This window comes from Lichenostomus cassidix, chromosome 3, assembly GCF_008360975.1.
Source record: "Lichenostomus cassidix isolate B80296 chromosome 3, HeHo_3.0, whole genome shotgun sequence".
NCBI lineage: Eukaryota > Metazoa > Chordata > Aves > Passeriformes > Meliphagidae > Lichenostomus > Lichenostomus cassidix.
Genome location: NC_139483.1, coordinates 88286021 through 88303312, shown reverse-complemented (window position 1 = coordinate 88303312; position 17292 = coordinate 88286021). Strand labels below are relative to the sequence as shown.

The following is a 17292-nucleotide window of genomic DNA, read 5'->3' as shown; positions in this document are numbered from 1 at the left end:
AAGTGGAAAAGGACTGGTTTAAGGATCTAATTTTGCCATCAACTGGACAAGATGCAGCTCTCATTACCTCACTACAAGATTACTCAGCACCTCATACCACTGAATTCTGCTGCCATTTCAGTATTCAGGTCTTTGGAGCAGATCCATAAACTCTCCTCCTTATTTCAAAATGTTACAACAGGATGTAATTAAGTACAATTAACAAGGAGGTCAAATGGTCATCTGATAAACACTGGTCCAAACAGGCAGCTTGAAAGGTCAGGGCTGCTAAAGCCACATAGTATTGATGGGAAAGACTATTATGATTTAAGGGGGGAAAAATTCCAATTACTAAAACAAGAGATTTACATGCTTTCTATATTACATACACAAAGCCATGCACATAGACCGATATGCATGCCCACATGCCTCAGAGAGGCACAAACCTATATTCTGAGAACAAAAGCTAAGCTAGCCACACTTCCTCTCTCATTACACCAGAACGCAAATGTCAGTTTTGGTGATTAAATTCCAGTGTCTCTTTTTCACTTTCATAATTTTGTAAACTGTCTGTTTTAAGAAGAGCAAATTTTTGCCCTTATAGAAAGGCTTTCTTTAGCTCTTTCTAAAATAATACTTGAGACCACCACGACAAAATGCAAGGTGTTGTGAGGCTTTCAAAAGCAAAGTGTTTTACGGAGCATGCAGCAAGAGTAAAAAGAGGCTTCACAAGAAGAAAGCTATACAGCTGCTGTGCAACATCAAAGAATGACAATGCACAGAAGTGAAAATGAACACTCATTTGCCCATCCTCATTTTATGGACTGGAAAACAGAGACACATACTTTTCATTCTCTATCATCTGAGGCTTTTCAGGATTTTCCGATTAGGTTGCTCAGACATTTCACTGTCTGATTTTCAGATTTAGACTCAGCCAGGGGCAGGACTGACTCACTGCAGAACCTTTGCACACATTTCATTTTCATGTATGAGGCAGCAAGGTAACCTGGTCAGGAGCAGCAGATTAACCTTTGGGACTACTAGCATGTTATGACTTGTAGTTTTTTGACAGATATTCCAGCTGAGCTAACCTTGGAAACAACCTTCCCAAAGCTATGTTCCTGCTGGATCTCCACCATCATAAATCACCCCAAACACTACAGTTGTTATGGGGTTGTTCACTGGGCTTGGACTTGCTCCCATAGCGATATCCTCCACACTACTGTTCTCTCACTCTTTCAATTTCTCAGCTAAACTCCACCACTAGAATCCCACAGCTCTAGGCACCAGGTGCCATCAGACACCATCTACCCACTGCTCCAAAATCAGAGTCCCTGCTCATTCAGTGCCCCTGCTCCTTCTTTTTCTATGGTCTAGAACAAAACTGAGCAGGTTGTTGGTTCTGTTTTTTGTCAGAATTTTGTTCTTTGCCAGAATAGAATTTAACACCTCTACCTCCAAAAATGATAGCATTCACAATTGAAAAGGTCCAATACAATATTTTTGAAATTATTTTGCCGTATCTTATAGCTTCATACCCCACATGAATTTCCCCTTCATTTTTTAAAAACTAAATGTTTCAAATGGCTATGCCTAGCCAAATTGCTCTTAATTTACAATAATTATTCTGGAATAGGGGTACAGCTTTACCAGATCAGATGAATTTAACTTTATTAATTTGACTACAGTCAAATACCAGTAAATTAAAACAACAATAATTTAATTTAATTGACCCAGTCTACAAAGGGACATAATTACAGGATCACTGAAGTTGGAAAAGACCTTAAGGTTCTCATGGAGTCTGAATAGGTAATATTGTTAAACCAGACAAAGACAAACCTTACAGAAATTTCCGCTGTTCAAATTTCTTCCTCATCCCAATTCTCCTTGAATAGGTGGAATTTTGCTTTTGCAAAGTCACTAGTTGTCAGTTACAGATAAATATCATGAACTAGCACTAGCTGTCCTGGTTTGTTTACTAGGTTAGGACTCAGTAATTTTTGCCTCAGTTCGCTTTGAATCACAAAGTGGAGAAAAAGTAGAACCACATTTTGGTGAGATACCACATGTGCCATTAAGTTGTATAATGGTGTTTGATAAAGCCAGGTTCTTGATCTATTGCACCTGAATAACTGCTCAAAAAGAGTTGGGAACTGAACACTTAAATTCACGTCTTGGAGCATCTCTCAGTAATAATGGGAAATTTCTAAGTGGACAGCTGAGCTGTAAAATCTATCCTTTTCCACTTATATTACAGCCATGTTTTGTATAGAAACAAATTCATAATTCAGTACAAAACACAAACCAGCTCTTGCTTGGTGTACCACACCCACAAACTTAAATAATGTAGTTGTCAGGGTTGACAAGTTCTGCCTGCTGTAGCATTTCTGTGTTTTATAGGAAATTTTAACCAGGGGTGTTATTTTAAGAGATGAGCAAATGGGGAAACCCCATGGCCTAGCCAATAAATATGAACTTTAGGTGCAATGGAGCACTCATAAATATGACTCAGAACAAGGGGATTCATTGTTTCTCCCGACCCCTCTTAGCTGCTCCTCTGATCTCAACCTCTGTGTGCGTCATGGCAGCCCTCATCCTTTAACCTGCGGTTTTTAAAAGCAGCTTCTAAGTTATTTATGGCTGCAAATGTTAGTAGCCCGTCTGTGTACTGCCGACACACACATACCGAAGGGTGGGGGGAGCTGCATTTTGTTTTGCAAGGATGAAAACTTTTGCCTGGGAAGCCAAGTGCCTGGAGAGGCTGAGGTAGCTGGTCTGCCATGAGGGACTGAGAATAAAAGGGCTCCCCTTGCCTTCAAGGCTTGCTCAGAGAAGAAACCCATACCTGGACTAATTTTGCCTATCATTTGTACATTATTTATCTTTATCATGCTCTTTACTCTTTCTCTATCTGCATTCACCTTCTCCCTACCGTGATGAACTTGCACTTTTGTAATTTGACTGGCATGGGAAATCCTCTCCGTGCTGCAACATCACACTCCGTGGGAGGCACAGAGGAGCAGGACTAAATCTTCCAGCAATACCAGTTCCTGCAGAGGCTATTTCTCTGCTGAGAACCTTTCCCATGCCCAGCGGGTCTGTACCCAGCCCTGCACGTTGGCTGTTGCCTACTGAAGAGAGGGATGTCCTCCTTCTGAAGCCTGGCCTGTGCTTTGCTGTTTTTTCTCCCATGGCTCCTCTCATTCCTTCCCTCTCCATCTCCTGCACTGTCGCCTGGTCTCACCACTTCTCAGCCTTTAATCCTTTCTACAGCCAAATGCCACTGACATAAAACTAAAGTTCAGTGACCCTGCCCAGACAGCAGGGGTTAGAGACAAGAGAAAGGACAAGGAGGAGAGGATAGGGAAAAGTGTGGGAAATAATTATAATGTCTGGTAGCAGCCAGAGCTCTCCTGAAGCCCTGGGGAGCCTTTCTTTAGTTGGAGGCTACAATTGGCACTTCATAAACTGTTCATTCTCAGCTATGTGGAAACACCAGACAACACCTAGAATGATCAGACTGCAATCAATCAATTTTTTTTTTCCAAATTCTATTAGTTTGTGAGACTATGAAAGCAAGCTGAAAGGAACTGCGATGGCTAAAAAGAGAAGAAAAAGGAACTGCCCCTGTCATAATTACCTCCATAACTCAGGGAGTAAGTAGGCAGGTAGCCATGGTAAAATTCTTTGCATAATTTAGCATTCAGAGAAAATAATAACAGGAGCAATAAGTGTGGGAGATGACATAGATGCCGAAGTTGTCCTGTTATCTAAGAAAACAACCCAGAGTTTAGGGAGAGAACCAAGAGGCTCTCCATCCAATCCATGGCAGGATTCCTCCCCTAACAGTCTCCACTCAGAGATGTCTCCACAAGCTTGCCTCTTTCATGGTTAGCCAGAGTCACTGCCAGATTGTGTTTTCCTGGGAAAATATGCACTGTACAATACATGCAATCCCCAAAACCCCACCCAAAGTCTGTGTTTAGTCTGGAAAGGAACACTTTCTAAAGGAGAAGCGGAACTGGGTCAGCCATTCTTCCCAATGGGAAAAATATTAATAATAATATATATTTTTATATATCCATACATATATATAGCTTTTCTCCATGCACGTCTAGCCATCTGCTAAATCAGTTTCTCTTTAGTTATCTGCAATTTCTTTCAAACCTGTCGGCAAGGAGAGTCAGACAGTTTTATACCCCAGTTAATGGAGAGCTTGACATTTTTTTGGCTGGGTAGATACAATAATTTACTTGGATTTAAAGTGTTAACTTTGGCAAAAAAATTAATTGACAGTTATAAAAACATTATTTTGTTAGATGATATTTATGGATCACACAAACCTATTTTGAGGTAGAGCTATACAGTTCTTAAGATTCATGTAACTTGAGAGATTTCAAAGGAAATATAAAATATTTCAATATAAAACAACAAATGTAGTGTAATTCAAGATAGGAATATGGAGAATATTTCTTGCTAAAAATTAAAAGCAATTTCTGAAAACCTGCTCTGTCATTGCACAAAAATTGGTTAAAATTCTAGTGAATTATAAGTATTGGATGAGGATTTTTAGCTCACGTCATCCTGTCAGTAAAGTTCCTTTGTTCTATAAACAAATGAAATTCTTTTGCAGAGAGTTGCCTTGACATTTAATTTGATAATAGAAAATTATTCCATAATTCATAGTTATTTCTAATGCCTGACTGCACTCGGTCACAAGAAATTCATTCTGTTCACTGATAGGGTGAAAAACTTTAATAAAGGAGAAAAAATGTGAGGATTTCACGATGCCAAGTGATGCCTACTTCAGATGAAAATTAAGTGAGACCTGCTTGATCTAATTTGCTCTAAATGTTATGTAAAAGAGGGGAAAACAACACCTTATTGACTTGGGGTTGCCATTGAATAAAGACTTCACAAATGTTTTCTCATTTTTTCTCAGTATTGATCCCATTCCACAATTAAAGACATGGGGGGGTCTATTATTTAACAAGTTTTATCTCTGTAATAACAAATTCCCTTTGTTCAAGGCAAGATAATAGTGCTATTTCCCTCACTTCAGCTGAGGCTGTGTCAATATTTTCATTAGAAGCCTGTATTTATATACTAAAACTGTACCACAGCCAAGAAAATTCACATGCAGTTAAAAATTAAGACAGCAACATCTGAAATCCTGTGGAAAAGAAAGAAAGTGTGCTCATTCCTAAGCTTTAGGAGAGAAGTTAATGATCCTGAGGCCTTTTTGTATGTATCCTTCAAACCCCTTCCTCAGCTCCTGGCATTTTATAGCTTAGCACTCCATGTCCCTCGCTGATGATATGTTACCTGTGAGTGGAAGGTTGTAGAAACTGAATTAGTTTAATTTAAGAAATGAGCTACTATGTATGCTTAAAGTATGATTGCAGTAAGGAATCCTTTCTTTTCAATGAGTAACAAAAATATATTTTTACAGGTATTTGGTGTGGGTTGATGTACTATAGCTTTCTCAAAGTAGCTGTAAAAAGTTGTTCTATGCCATGCTAGCATTCTCCAATGAACATAATGGGTTATAAATCTTTTGAATTTATGATTTGCTTAGTAATTCACATTTTAAAGAAGAATATAATCTGTGAGACAGTGTATAAACTTGGGATAGAGAAGGTAGAGAAATATGAACAGTCCTCTGTGCCTCAGACAAAATTTCCATTGATTTCAGCATCTGGTTTAAGAACTGAACACAGCACGTGTGGTTTGAAAATTATTCTAAGATTGTGGAATCATTCACATTGTGTGTGAAGAAGAAAAAATGTCTTCCTAGGGTGTTCCGGTTTCTTTAAAAATTTTAGTAATATCATATCCTTCCTAGCACGTGTATATCAGAATCACAGATTTTATCACGATCTTCATATTCAATTTTTTGAAATCAATTTATATGATAAAATAGAAAACATAGCAGACAACCACAAAACTCACATATATATATATACATATCTGCTATTTTATGGAAGGTTTATATTCGTTAACAGGAAAATATGAAAATATCAAAGAGACTTGCTTAGCAAATGAAACAATCTATTATGAAGAAAAATAACAGATACATTGGAAAAACTGAAAATACAGATCATTTGAATTGCATGGGAAGGAACATTTAAGTATAGAGAATTTAATGACCATTTTGATGATAATGGAAAAATCTGTATTTGTAATGCCTAAATGTAGTTTACAAAAGTGCTGCTGTTTCTCCACGTCTCATCCATGTAGATGTTTTTTTATTCAATCCCCCTCTTTCTGTAAGAGGTGAAGAGTGGGAACACTAACATTTATCTTAAAAAGTCCTTCCCTAACTAAATTTTGAGTAAGAGAAAAGTGAGTAGGACTACATAAGTATTATTTGCCTGCTCTCTGGGGAACAGGGTATCCTATATATGTCATTTTGGGAGACCAGCCAAAAAGAAGATGCCAGAACTCTAAAGGGTTTTGCAATAATATAATAAAATATCATAAGAGGATAAAAAAGCACCCAGTCAGAAAAACAAAGTTTTGAATTTGTAGGTGATATAATCAGATCTTCGAAAACCCCAGTGTGTTCAGTGGAGGATTTATTCTTTGACTGCTGGACCAAACCCAGTTAACTCCTCTGTTACACTCATCAATATTTATGGAGACTTGCCAACGCACACAGTCTTATACAAAACACAGGACAAGACATAGTCTCTGTCTTGTTGTACCTTTCAAGAAAGAAAGAGATGGAAATTCTGATATAAATTCCAGTAGAAAGAGCAGGTGTTTACAATTTTAACTTCAGGAGAAATAAATGCATTCTTATTTTTCTCCCTGGTTGCTTGACAGAATTATGATTGCAGTTCCCTTGATGATTATTTTCCAAATTTGTTTTTGAAAGTGAGTTGTTTGCAACTCTGACAGTTTGGGGTTTAAATCAAAATTAGCATATAATTTTAAATTTTATTTCTTTAATATAAATTTTTTTTCTTTACTTTTTAACTTTATTCAGTCTTTTCAATTCTTATGCTTGATAATTTCTATCCAAAATCTTAACTACATATTTCTTGTTTTAATATATATGTCTTAAGTTGTTATAACAGGTACAACTATATACAAAAATTTCAATTTAAAATATCAGGATGATTAATAGAGTTTTATAATTACACACTGTGTAACTAATGGTGTGCAAGTATGAACATGGTGAATGCTATTTTCAGAGCAAATTTTGATGCAAGTTGACTGAGGCTTCAATTCTAAATCCATTTGAGTTATTACTGTGCTGCATCAGCATTTATTGATTTTAAGGTACAGCATTAGCATTCACTTATCTCTGCATATTTTTCCCCATTCTCCATTAAAAGAGCTTGCCCTCATCTGTCACAATCTCATACTGCATAAATCATATAAAATGGTTACTTGTTTCCAATGATTTATTTCATTTTATGTTAATTATACTGAAACATAGGATTGTTTAATAAAAATGTTGAAGCTAATCTATATTGGTCATCAATAATTTTTACACATGTTACACGGTGGAATGTGTGATATATCAAAATATCCAACTTGTATAGAACGACATTTAAAGTGAATTAGGTTTTAAACTAACTTAGAACTGGGACACATTTTAATTTTACAGATGCCAAATAAAACCTGATATTTACACAGTATTTTGTTATAAATTAATGGTGTCTATTAACGTCAATCACTACAAAAATACAGCATCTCACCCCCAGTTTTCACAGTTTTGAAACTTAAGATGGGTTTTAGCTTCTCAGAACTATTTCTTAAGGAAACACTGGCTTCCCAACAAAATAAGAAAAATATTAGAAACTTCCCACGCAAGGTAAGACACTCAGTGGAAACTTGAGTTATTCCAGAGAAGGTTTTTGTCTGGGGAAGCACAGTAGGATCAGCCTAGGACATATCTGACACTGAAACTTCAAAGACTTCTACTCGTCCACTGCAAGAAGTCCTACTGTAATCAAAGACATTTCTGAAATCAAAGAGTAGGTACCATGTAAATAGTCCTCAGGGATGCTGATGGAATAGTCTGTGATATATTTACAGAGGGAATTTCTCAGGACACACAAGCAAGATTTTTGCAGGATCGGTGCCTTGACTAATGCTGAGGATCAGAGCATTTCCCATTTTTCTGTATAACTTTGTCATTTTAAATTCAGCTGGCTCCAAGTACTCTGGGTAAATCGAGGCATGCAATGTTAATTTAAAAGTAATACATGGCCCATATTTAATTGTTTCCTAATGATAAGGAACACATATTCAAAAAACAGATTCAATTTTTTTCCTAGCCTGCTATTTCAAGAGCAAAAGCAACAAGCAAATGTATTTAGAGGTGTGGATATATGTTACTCTTAAAGAAAAAGATCTCAGACTTGAACACCTCCTTATCAGCCAAATAATTAATGAAAAGTGATTTTATTATTATGACAAATAAACTCTGCAATGTTACTTTCCTACATTTTTAGTGTTTGGAGTATTTAGCATTCACTAAAAACCTGGTAGACATAAAAAGTACAGAATGTGTGTGATAAACTGAAGGTATTTTGGAACATGTGCCGCTGTTTAAAATGTTTCTACAGAAAGTATTACCCTGGAAAACAAGAGTTCATCAGAATTTGTACCAGCATATTGTGAAACTTCAAGTTTTCAATTAAATGTCTTGCTATTCAGATCCAATGAGAAGGGACATTTTAGCCAAATTTATGAGTCCTGCAACATTTAAAATACTTATGAAAATACTAAATGAATTTATTTAATTATTTTCAGTTTTCTAGATGAGATTTAAGTTGCCTTTTAGTAAAGAAATCTGTAACTGCTTTTTATTTTTTTACCTATAATTTAACTGGTAAGCATGTTTATTACACTCAGAAGCCAATATAATTTAGTTTTATCAGGTTTTGTGTCTGAATTGATATAATTTCCAAAAGCATTCTTTGCTTGCATGTTTCTGGTGTTCAATACTCTCCTTGTCATTTAATTTATTTATGACACAGAAAATAAGAACGATTGTAGATTCTGAGCACCATAGCAGTATAATAAACACAGCCTGTGGTTATTAAATAGAAATAACAAAGGAACAGCAACAGATTATTTAAAATCCAGCCATCCAGCTGAAAAGATAATAAAACTCTGACTCTTAACAACAGAAAAAAACCCCACTAAATAACCTCAGAACGGTTTTGGGGTTTTTTTTAATGGTTCAACTTTTCCCTTTTCATACCTCTCTAGGCTTTAAAATATTAACAACTGATGTTTGTTCATGTGTGAGCTTTAAGGAAAACACTGAGGGAAATAACTGAGCAATAGGCATAAGTGTTTGATTTTTAGAGATTTAAAAAAAAAAAAAAGGAGTTCGTTGGCCTAAGGCTAGAATTTTCATTACATCAATGAAAGAAAGAAAACAGAAGCCAGCAGGGGGAAGTTATAGAAACTGACTTTATATAAACAGTGAGAAAAATCTTTTTCCATGGCCACCTACAATGTAGCTACTTTACCATCCGTATGATTTTTCTTCTAGCAGTGGCACAGCAGCCCGGGCCCAATCCTGCTGTTTTAGAACAGGTTATAGTTCGGCCGAGAGGTTTGCCCTTCACAAGATCAGGCTAGCAGTTTGTCAGAGAGAGCAAAGACAAAAAATATTTCCACGTACCTAAATTGACAAAGCTCATGACCATGTCAGCATCATTCAGAAAGTTGGTGTCGTGCAGGCTGGCTAAGGGAGGATTCTGTGTGGTCAGGGGGGTCATGCGAGATAATTGTATTCTCCGCGAATATCCATTTGGAGAGGCAGGGTATCCTTTTCGTATCCCTCTGGTCTCCCCTGCCACTGATCCCTTTAGTGAATACTCCAGCTCCTCAGAATCCTCTTCATTTGTCATAGCATTATATAGGTCCAGCATGAAGAGGGGTGCAGAAGAAGCCTGCTTTCCTGGTGAAAATGGTCTGGGTCTGTGAGGTAAACCCAGGATAGAGAGAATCTCTCTCTGAATCTCCCTTCTCTCATGGTTCCGCAGCCTCCTGTAAATAAAACTCGAATGGACATGATTGTCTCCTAAACCTCCCTGTGCGTGACCCACCAGAACCCAGCAATTCCAGAGCAAGCCCACGAAAGCTTTGAGCGCAGTTAGGTTCATCTTTGAAAAGAAAAATAACAAGGAAAAAAAAAACTTTTCTCCTACTTGTTCTGAGTTCCTATGAGGTCTGCTTTCCCAGTAGCTGAAAAACAAAATTTACCTATTCTTCATGTCAATGTCATCTCTAAACGTAACATCTTTGGTGATTCCTCTCCCCCCACCCTGTTTAAATATTATGGAATGTGTCAGGTTGCAGTTACTTCTAAGAAAGCTGAAATTCAGACTTCCAATTTTCCACTCTTGTTATCGTTTTTTCTGCATTTATGGAGCAGAAGACCAGTATTTTGTCAGCTGACCTAGGCATTCCTATATAAACCTTAGATAACCAGGTCTTTGGTGGGGAGCTGTATTAGCAAGAGATGTTCTTCTGACACATTGTAGTTCCCAGAGTTATCTTCCCTCGTTATTCTGAGTTCTTCGTACACCTTGCGCTCTTCCCAAGATAAAATCCTGAGTCACAGATTTGTCTTGATCTGTACCTTGGTGGTGTAACACATATTTGTCCAGCAGCCTGGTGATAACTTTAACATCTTTTGAATCGCTTGAGTGTAAAGTAATTCTAAAGCATGTACTAATCAAATTAATGTGTTGCCATGAATTTACTTGCAAAAAATAACCTTCTGTAAATCCATTCAACCCTTTTCAGCTTCTGAACTGTTATTTCCAACTGTAGCAGGCACAAATATAACAGCTCTCTTCAAGAGAGATCTAAAGACTAATGTAAGCACAACCCTGCTGGGAAAGAAGAGGCTTCTCATTGTAATTTGAAACGGGTATAGCAAAAAAGTCCTTAACCCTTCTCTTGCCAGATAGAGCTTTAAACCTCTCCCCCGTCTCTCCAATTTATAGTAATATACCTAATTTTGGCTATCAGCTGGTTTTTTGAGTAACAGCTTGCACAATCAATTTTAACTTTAACAATTTTAAGATATATAGATAGCTAAAGGCATGGTGTAATATGGAAGCTCTTGTGAGTCTCCTTATGAGTCTCTGGTTTAGTAAATCTGAGTAGGAAACTCTCATAACAGACTAAAATAGCATCTCACTAATTCAAGAAATGTTTATGTTTTAGGTAAATTTAGCAAACAAAGGTGACCTTTTTAATAAACTCTGTAGGAAATTTTGCTGGTGAGGTTTGATTCACTCTTTTCTAAAAATGCTGGGAATTCAATCTGAATGAAAACAAATTTATTCAGCAAGCAAGATTTAAATTGTGCACAGCCAGTGTTGTAATTATGGTTATAGTCACAACTTCCATAAACTGTAATTTGCAATGATAATTTATTCAAAGTACATTTTTACTCATAAATTGCTATACTACATTTCCCAGAAAATATGAAAAGCTAACATTTAATCCCACAGCCTGTTACTAACTGAAGAAGGAAACAATTTAACTGAAGAAATAAGAATATTAAATAGATTTTAAAGCTGCTTCCCATGAAGTTAAAGTTCAGTGTGGAATTTTTTGACAGCCAGTAACTGGTGTTTTCCTCTCACTAAAACAAAGTTACCGTGTTAAATTTCATACTGCTCAGATTATTGGTGGTCATTTTCCTTGCTGCTAAAAATTGCCTTAGCCTTGAGGAGACTTTCCTTTGATGAACAGTAGAAAAAAGGGACAGAAAAGGTTTTTTGTCAACATGAAATCAGGGGGAAAAAACAGGTATATAAAATTCATCCCGTTGGGTTTCCCTTTACATGACACCTACTCAACAAATCACACAGTCCTTGAGTAAACTAGAGAGTGTGACAGCAAGTACAGTCACACCCTGAGAAGCCAGGAACAATTTATCTAGTATATTAAGCACAAACGAGCTTTACAGTCTAGTCCAGCCATCACTAAAATAAAGCTGATTCTGTCTCATAAATCAGCACGTGTAATGAACAATACATCTCCCAAGGAAGGATTTATTTCATGCTAGACCTGCTGAATTGGCACTAAAATTAGGAAGATATTTAGCAAAAGTCTTGTTCTTCTTAGCAGAAGAGCAATCACAATCAGAACACATTTTCTTTCCTCACTAAGGTGCTCCCTCAAAATCTATTTGTTATAAGAAAAGTATTATTTCCTGGGTTTTTCTTATTTTCACTTATTCTGCTCAGTCAGTTACAATGATACATGAGACTTTACCATACATGTGACTTGCTTGAATTTGGCCGTCGCATATCCTGCAATGACATTTCTCCTTCTTTTCCAGAAATATATTCCCTTTTTTCCCTGAGCATTTATAAAAGCCAGTGGATTGATTGCTCAGAGGATTTAAGTACTCAGCCCTTCAGTATGTCCAGCAACAGAAATTTCCTATATTATCCCACTAGAGTGTCTGTAGTCCCCATCAGTAAATTTTTTTTCATTGAAAAAGCAAACAATGCGTTCAAATTTGAGGATGTTTTTATGTAGCAAACATCTTTCCATTTAGAAACTAAATAAGAACACATCTAAACTAGTAATCATGTTTGGTGAAAACAGCTCCTGTTATTTTTTGATTGAGCTGCAACCAAACAAGCAGCATAAATACAAAGCACCTATTTTACATTAACTTGCACTGAGGCACCAAATGTCCCCGACTAGAATACAAAAATAAAAATAAAGTTTTTATTAAGATAAATACAATGTCCTTTTGCAAAATCTTATATTCCATAACAATAATTCTTAGCATAGGTATCTCATACAGGGGAGAGAAAAACAGCTCTAAAACTGAAAGTCTTTGCTAATGAAGTGAAAGGTGTCTGTAATAGCTGATAGATCCCATTTTGTACTTCCAATATGAAACAATGAACTTCTAAAGAAATAAATACCACGTACAATTTCAGCATGTCAAGATATACACAGACTTCTTTCTTCCCCAGATGTTAAACCTGGTAGCAACATAAGAAATCACCTGACCAGCCCTTACCCAGCCCTTTAAAAATAAAAGGAAGACTAAAATGACTCCAGAAGTGAGCTTCCATGAGGGGTAGATATCTGGCAGAGCAGCACCTGGAGTGCAGGCACTCCGAGGCAGGAAAGCAGCGGAGCACCGTGCAGGCACCCCTGGCAGTACGGGATAGGAAGCAGCTGCATGAATTTCTTAAACAACGTGGCAAGTATGCACATGATGAGTGAATTCAGAGCTCATTACGTTTGTACTAATCTAAACAATGTTAGAGAAAATATCGTAAGGGAAGTAATGAAACCTGGGAATCCATATCTCGCCAATCTTGGATTCCAATGGATCACTATTCACTATAACGGTGAAAAAAATTATAACTACCCAGAAGGTCACTGTAATCATTGAAGGTGCAAGTTTTTTTGGAGGCTATGCCCACTACTCAAAAATATCCAAATTCCAGTGGATGGCTATTGAATACAGAATCCTTCTGGTTCTCTGCTTCATGTCAACAGAGGGAGATTCCCCACAGCAATGGTTCTCTGCAGACTTTGACAAATTAGGCTAAAATGCAGACCCTCTTAAAAATATTTGCAGTCTAAATCTGAAACCTATGTCTGCCCACTGAATGAGTCTGATGGCTCTTTCCCTCCTTAATGACCAGCTAAAAGGCATTCAGATCAATATTATGCATAAACAGATGATCTAGGATTAAAAATGTTTAAGTCTGTTCTTTTTATCTCCCTGCAAGGCTATTGCTGCAAAAGGTACATGGAGAAAGACTTCTATAAAAAGATTTCACGAGAGCTTAGTTGTTAAAGCTACAGATTCCCCAACAAAAAGAAAGCAAGTAGTCTGGACTCCTCCTGGGGCAGAAATGTGACACTGACACCATAATTTGGCAAACCTGTTACACTACCTCTATCCAAGTCAGATTTGCAGTGGTATGGACTGCATAAGGTGTACATTTGAGCCTTCGGACATAAGTATACATATGTCCATATGTTCCAAATGCCCAGTCAAAAAAACATGTATGATACATTTCACTCAATTTTTTTTTATTTTATCTTATTGAGTTGGATATTTACGACAGATGTATTCTTACCCTATTAACATATGAATGAAGCTCAAACACATTTTTCTATATCAATGAACACTATGTCTCCTAATGAAAAGAGAATTCTATTTGTAATGGATGTAGTGTGAAAATTGGTAGAATTAGCTGAAGAAATTGGCAGTTGAGACATAAATTAAGTATGGTTTGTAAACCCCTTTTATTCAGAATATTATTTATTTACAGAGAGTGTACTTCCATTTTATGCTACAGCAAGAGGAATGCATTACAAAATAACACTTACTATGTGGAAGTGTTCAATACTTAGATTATAGTGTTGTTTATTCAGTTACCAAGCAGCTTCCTGTAGCAAAAGAGTTTTTCATCCAGGCTTTCAAAAGCCCAGGCAAAATCACAAATCAGTCTAGGAGGTAAGTCATCAAGCATTTAATAGATGGCATTTAATAGAACACTTTGTTTAAAACTTACAGAAAGGGCTCCAGCTCTACATAAATAATTTGTGAAGTTTGTTCTATTCACTGTACATACACAATGTTGTAAAACTATCAGCACAGAATACTCTACAGCATTAAAATGATACTTTTCTTTAGCATTACAAAAATTGAGAAAAATAATTTCAGAATCTGCCTGAGGACTTTTTTGAAACTTATTGTACTCAAGGACTGGGAAATAAAAAACATTGTTTCACACATACGCTTCAGAATATGAGAACCACAAAATATACAATTAATAATATGATTCCACATCACAGTGCTGTCATTTGCATAATTTAAAAACCCAAAGAACTCCCAGAAATCCCCTTTGGTTTACAATAAGCCTCTAATTATCTTAAAGGAAAAAAAAAGAGAGAGAAAAAAAAGGAACTGCACTGAAGCAAATACAAAACACTTGGACAAGAGCAACAACATTTGTAAGTAGTAAAGCACTTTTAAAGAAGATTATTCTTGGCTCAGCTTGTAGAAGGGTTTTATTGTGCCCCAGCTGCAGACTGGTACCTGCTGGTCTCCTTGTTCTCTGGCTGCAGCACAGCCAGAAGTATCTTGTGCTGTTCCCAGGCTGGCTGCAGTGCTTTTCCAGGGAATCTCTTCTGCCTCTTGCTGGAGTTCTTTTTGTTTTCAACTACAGATTCATAAAGAAATTAATTTCTAGACAGATAATGGATGTGCCTTCTAGGTAGTTGCACTGCATTATTGTTCATATTGTGAAATACTCTACCTATCTAAATATAGGAATTATTTCTTCCCTTGAGCATTTTGCTACTGTGTTCCATAGCCGTGGCTTTAGCACCTCTACTGGCAATGGGACGGTGCAGCAGTCTTAATCCGTCTAAATTAGTTTTGGGGGGTTTATACCTTTTTCCTGTGCCTCGTTTTATACACACTCTCCCTCCCTTCCCAATACTTTCTCCTATTACATCTCTCTACATTTAGTCTGCCACTTGAATGTGCTGCCTCTGATTCCACATGGACTTTTTTTTCAGCTTTTTTAACTTTAAATCTTTTTCCCCCACCATCTCCATTTTCACATTTTTTCTTTCTGTCCCCTCATACCTGTAGACAGATGTTATTTTCTTCTTTTAAAATTATTTCCTTTGTTTAGCAAAGTTCCCCCTTTTCTAAGAGATCAGCTGGCCTCTCAGGCAGTAAAAAAGGAGCTGCTGCTCCAGTACTTTCAATTGAAAGTGATCACTACCATGAATCACACAGTCCTTGAGAGACTTGTAATCTCCTGCTGTTGGAGGAGCATTGTGAAAGAAAAAGATGCGCATGGGACAACTGTTAGACTATGTACACCCCAAAATCTTTGGTATGTGCTAACTGATCTTTCTACATAGACTCATGGAATCTTTTAGGTTGGAAAAGACCTCTAAGATCATCAAGTCCAGCCATTAAGCCAGCACTGCCAAGTCCACCACTAAACCATGTCCTGAAGTGCCACATCTACATCTTCTAAACACCTCCAGGGATGGTGTCTCAGCCATTTCCCTGGGACAGCCTGTTTCACTGACTGACAGTCCTTTCTGTGAAGAAATTTTTTACCTAAACTTCCCCTGGTGCAACTCGAGGTCACTTCCTCTCGTCCTGTCACTTGTTACTTGGGAGAAGAGATAGATCCCACTTCGCTAACGCCTCCTTTCCAGTAGCTATAGAGAGCAATAAAGTCTCCCCTGAGCCTCCTCTTCTCCAGGCTAATAAACCCCAGCTCCCTCAGATGCTCCTCATAAGACTTGCGCTCCAAGCCTTTCACGAGCTCTGTTGCCCTTCTCTTGACTAACTCCAGTCTGGCCCAGAACTGGACACAGCACTTGCAGTGTGGCCTCACCAGGGCTGGGTACAGAGGGACAATCACTGCTCTGTCCACACTGTTGCTGAGGTCAGGATGCTATTGGCCACCTGGGCACCCTGGCTCATGTTCAGCCACTGTTGACCAGCATCCCCAGGTTTTCTGCTGGGCAGCTTTCCAGCCACTCTGCCCCCAGCCTGCAGCTCTGCATGGTGTTGTGACCCAAGTGCAGGATTCAACACTTGGCCATGTTCAACCTCACACAATTGTCTTTGACCCATTGATCCAGCCTGTCCAAACCCCTTCTTATGATGCAGCATTTCAATACACTTGCCCAGCTTGGTGTCATCTACAAACTGACTGACATGCACTTGATTCCCTTGTCCAGATCATTGAAGATATTAAACAGAGCTGGTCCAAATACTGATCCCTTGGGATCCGCAGTAGTGACCAGTTACCAGCTGGATGTGGCACCACTTAGCACCACTCTCTGGGCCTGGCCATCCAGTTTTTAATCCAGAAAAAAATGCAACTGTTCAAGCTGTGGACTGACAGCTTCCCCAGGAGAAAGTCATGGGAGAAAGTATCAAAGGCTTTACTGATGTCTAGGTAGACAACATCCACAGACCCTCCCTCATCTAATAGGTTGATCACCTGGTTATAAAAGGAGATAAGGCTGGTCCAGCAGTACTGATCTTTCATGAACTCATGCTGGCTGGGCCTGATCCCCTGGAAATCCTGTACATGCCATATGTTTCTGTGGAGACAATTTTCTCCATGACCTTCCCTGGCACTGAAATCAGGATGACAGGCTTGTAAGTTCCCCAGATTCTCCTTCCTACCCTTCTTGAAGATGGACATCACATTTGCTAATTGCCAGTCGACTGGGACCTCCCTGGTTAGCCAAGACTGTGGTAAGTGATGAAAAGTGGCTCTGTGAGCACTTCTG

At 37.8% G+C, this 17292-nt stretch overlaps 1 protein-coding gene across 2 annotated transcripts in view; it reads right to left on the bottom strand.

The window, feature by feature from the left end:
• The window catches only part of BMP5 (bone morphogenetic protein 5), a 56037-nt gene extending 45224 nt beyond the window's left edge, over positions 1-10813 (bottom strand). The window contains exons 1-2 of one of the 2 annotated variants that reach the window (XM_085056623.1): positions 10595-10813; positions 9632-9999 (exon numbers count right to left, since the gene is read on the bottom strand). In XM_085056623.1, coding sequence (XP_084912749.1) covers positions 9632-9881 — 250 coding nt within the window. In that variant the 5' untranslated portion in view covers positions 9882-9999; positions 10595-10813. Of the gene's footprint in view, positions 1-9631 lie in introns of both variants that reach the window. The other variant, XM_085056622.1, reaches the window with a different exon arrangement.
• Between the last annotated feature and the right edge of the window lie 6479 nt (positions 10814-17292).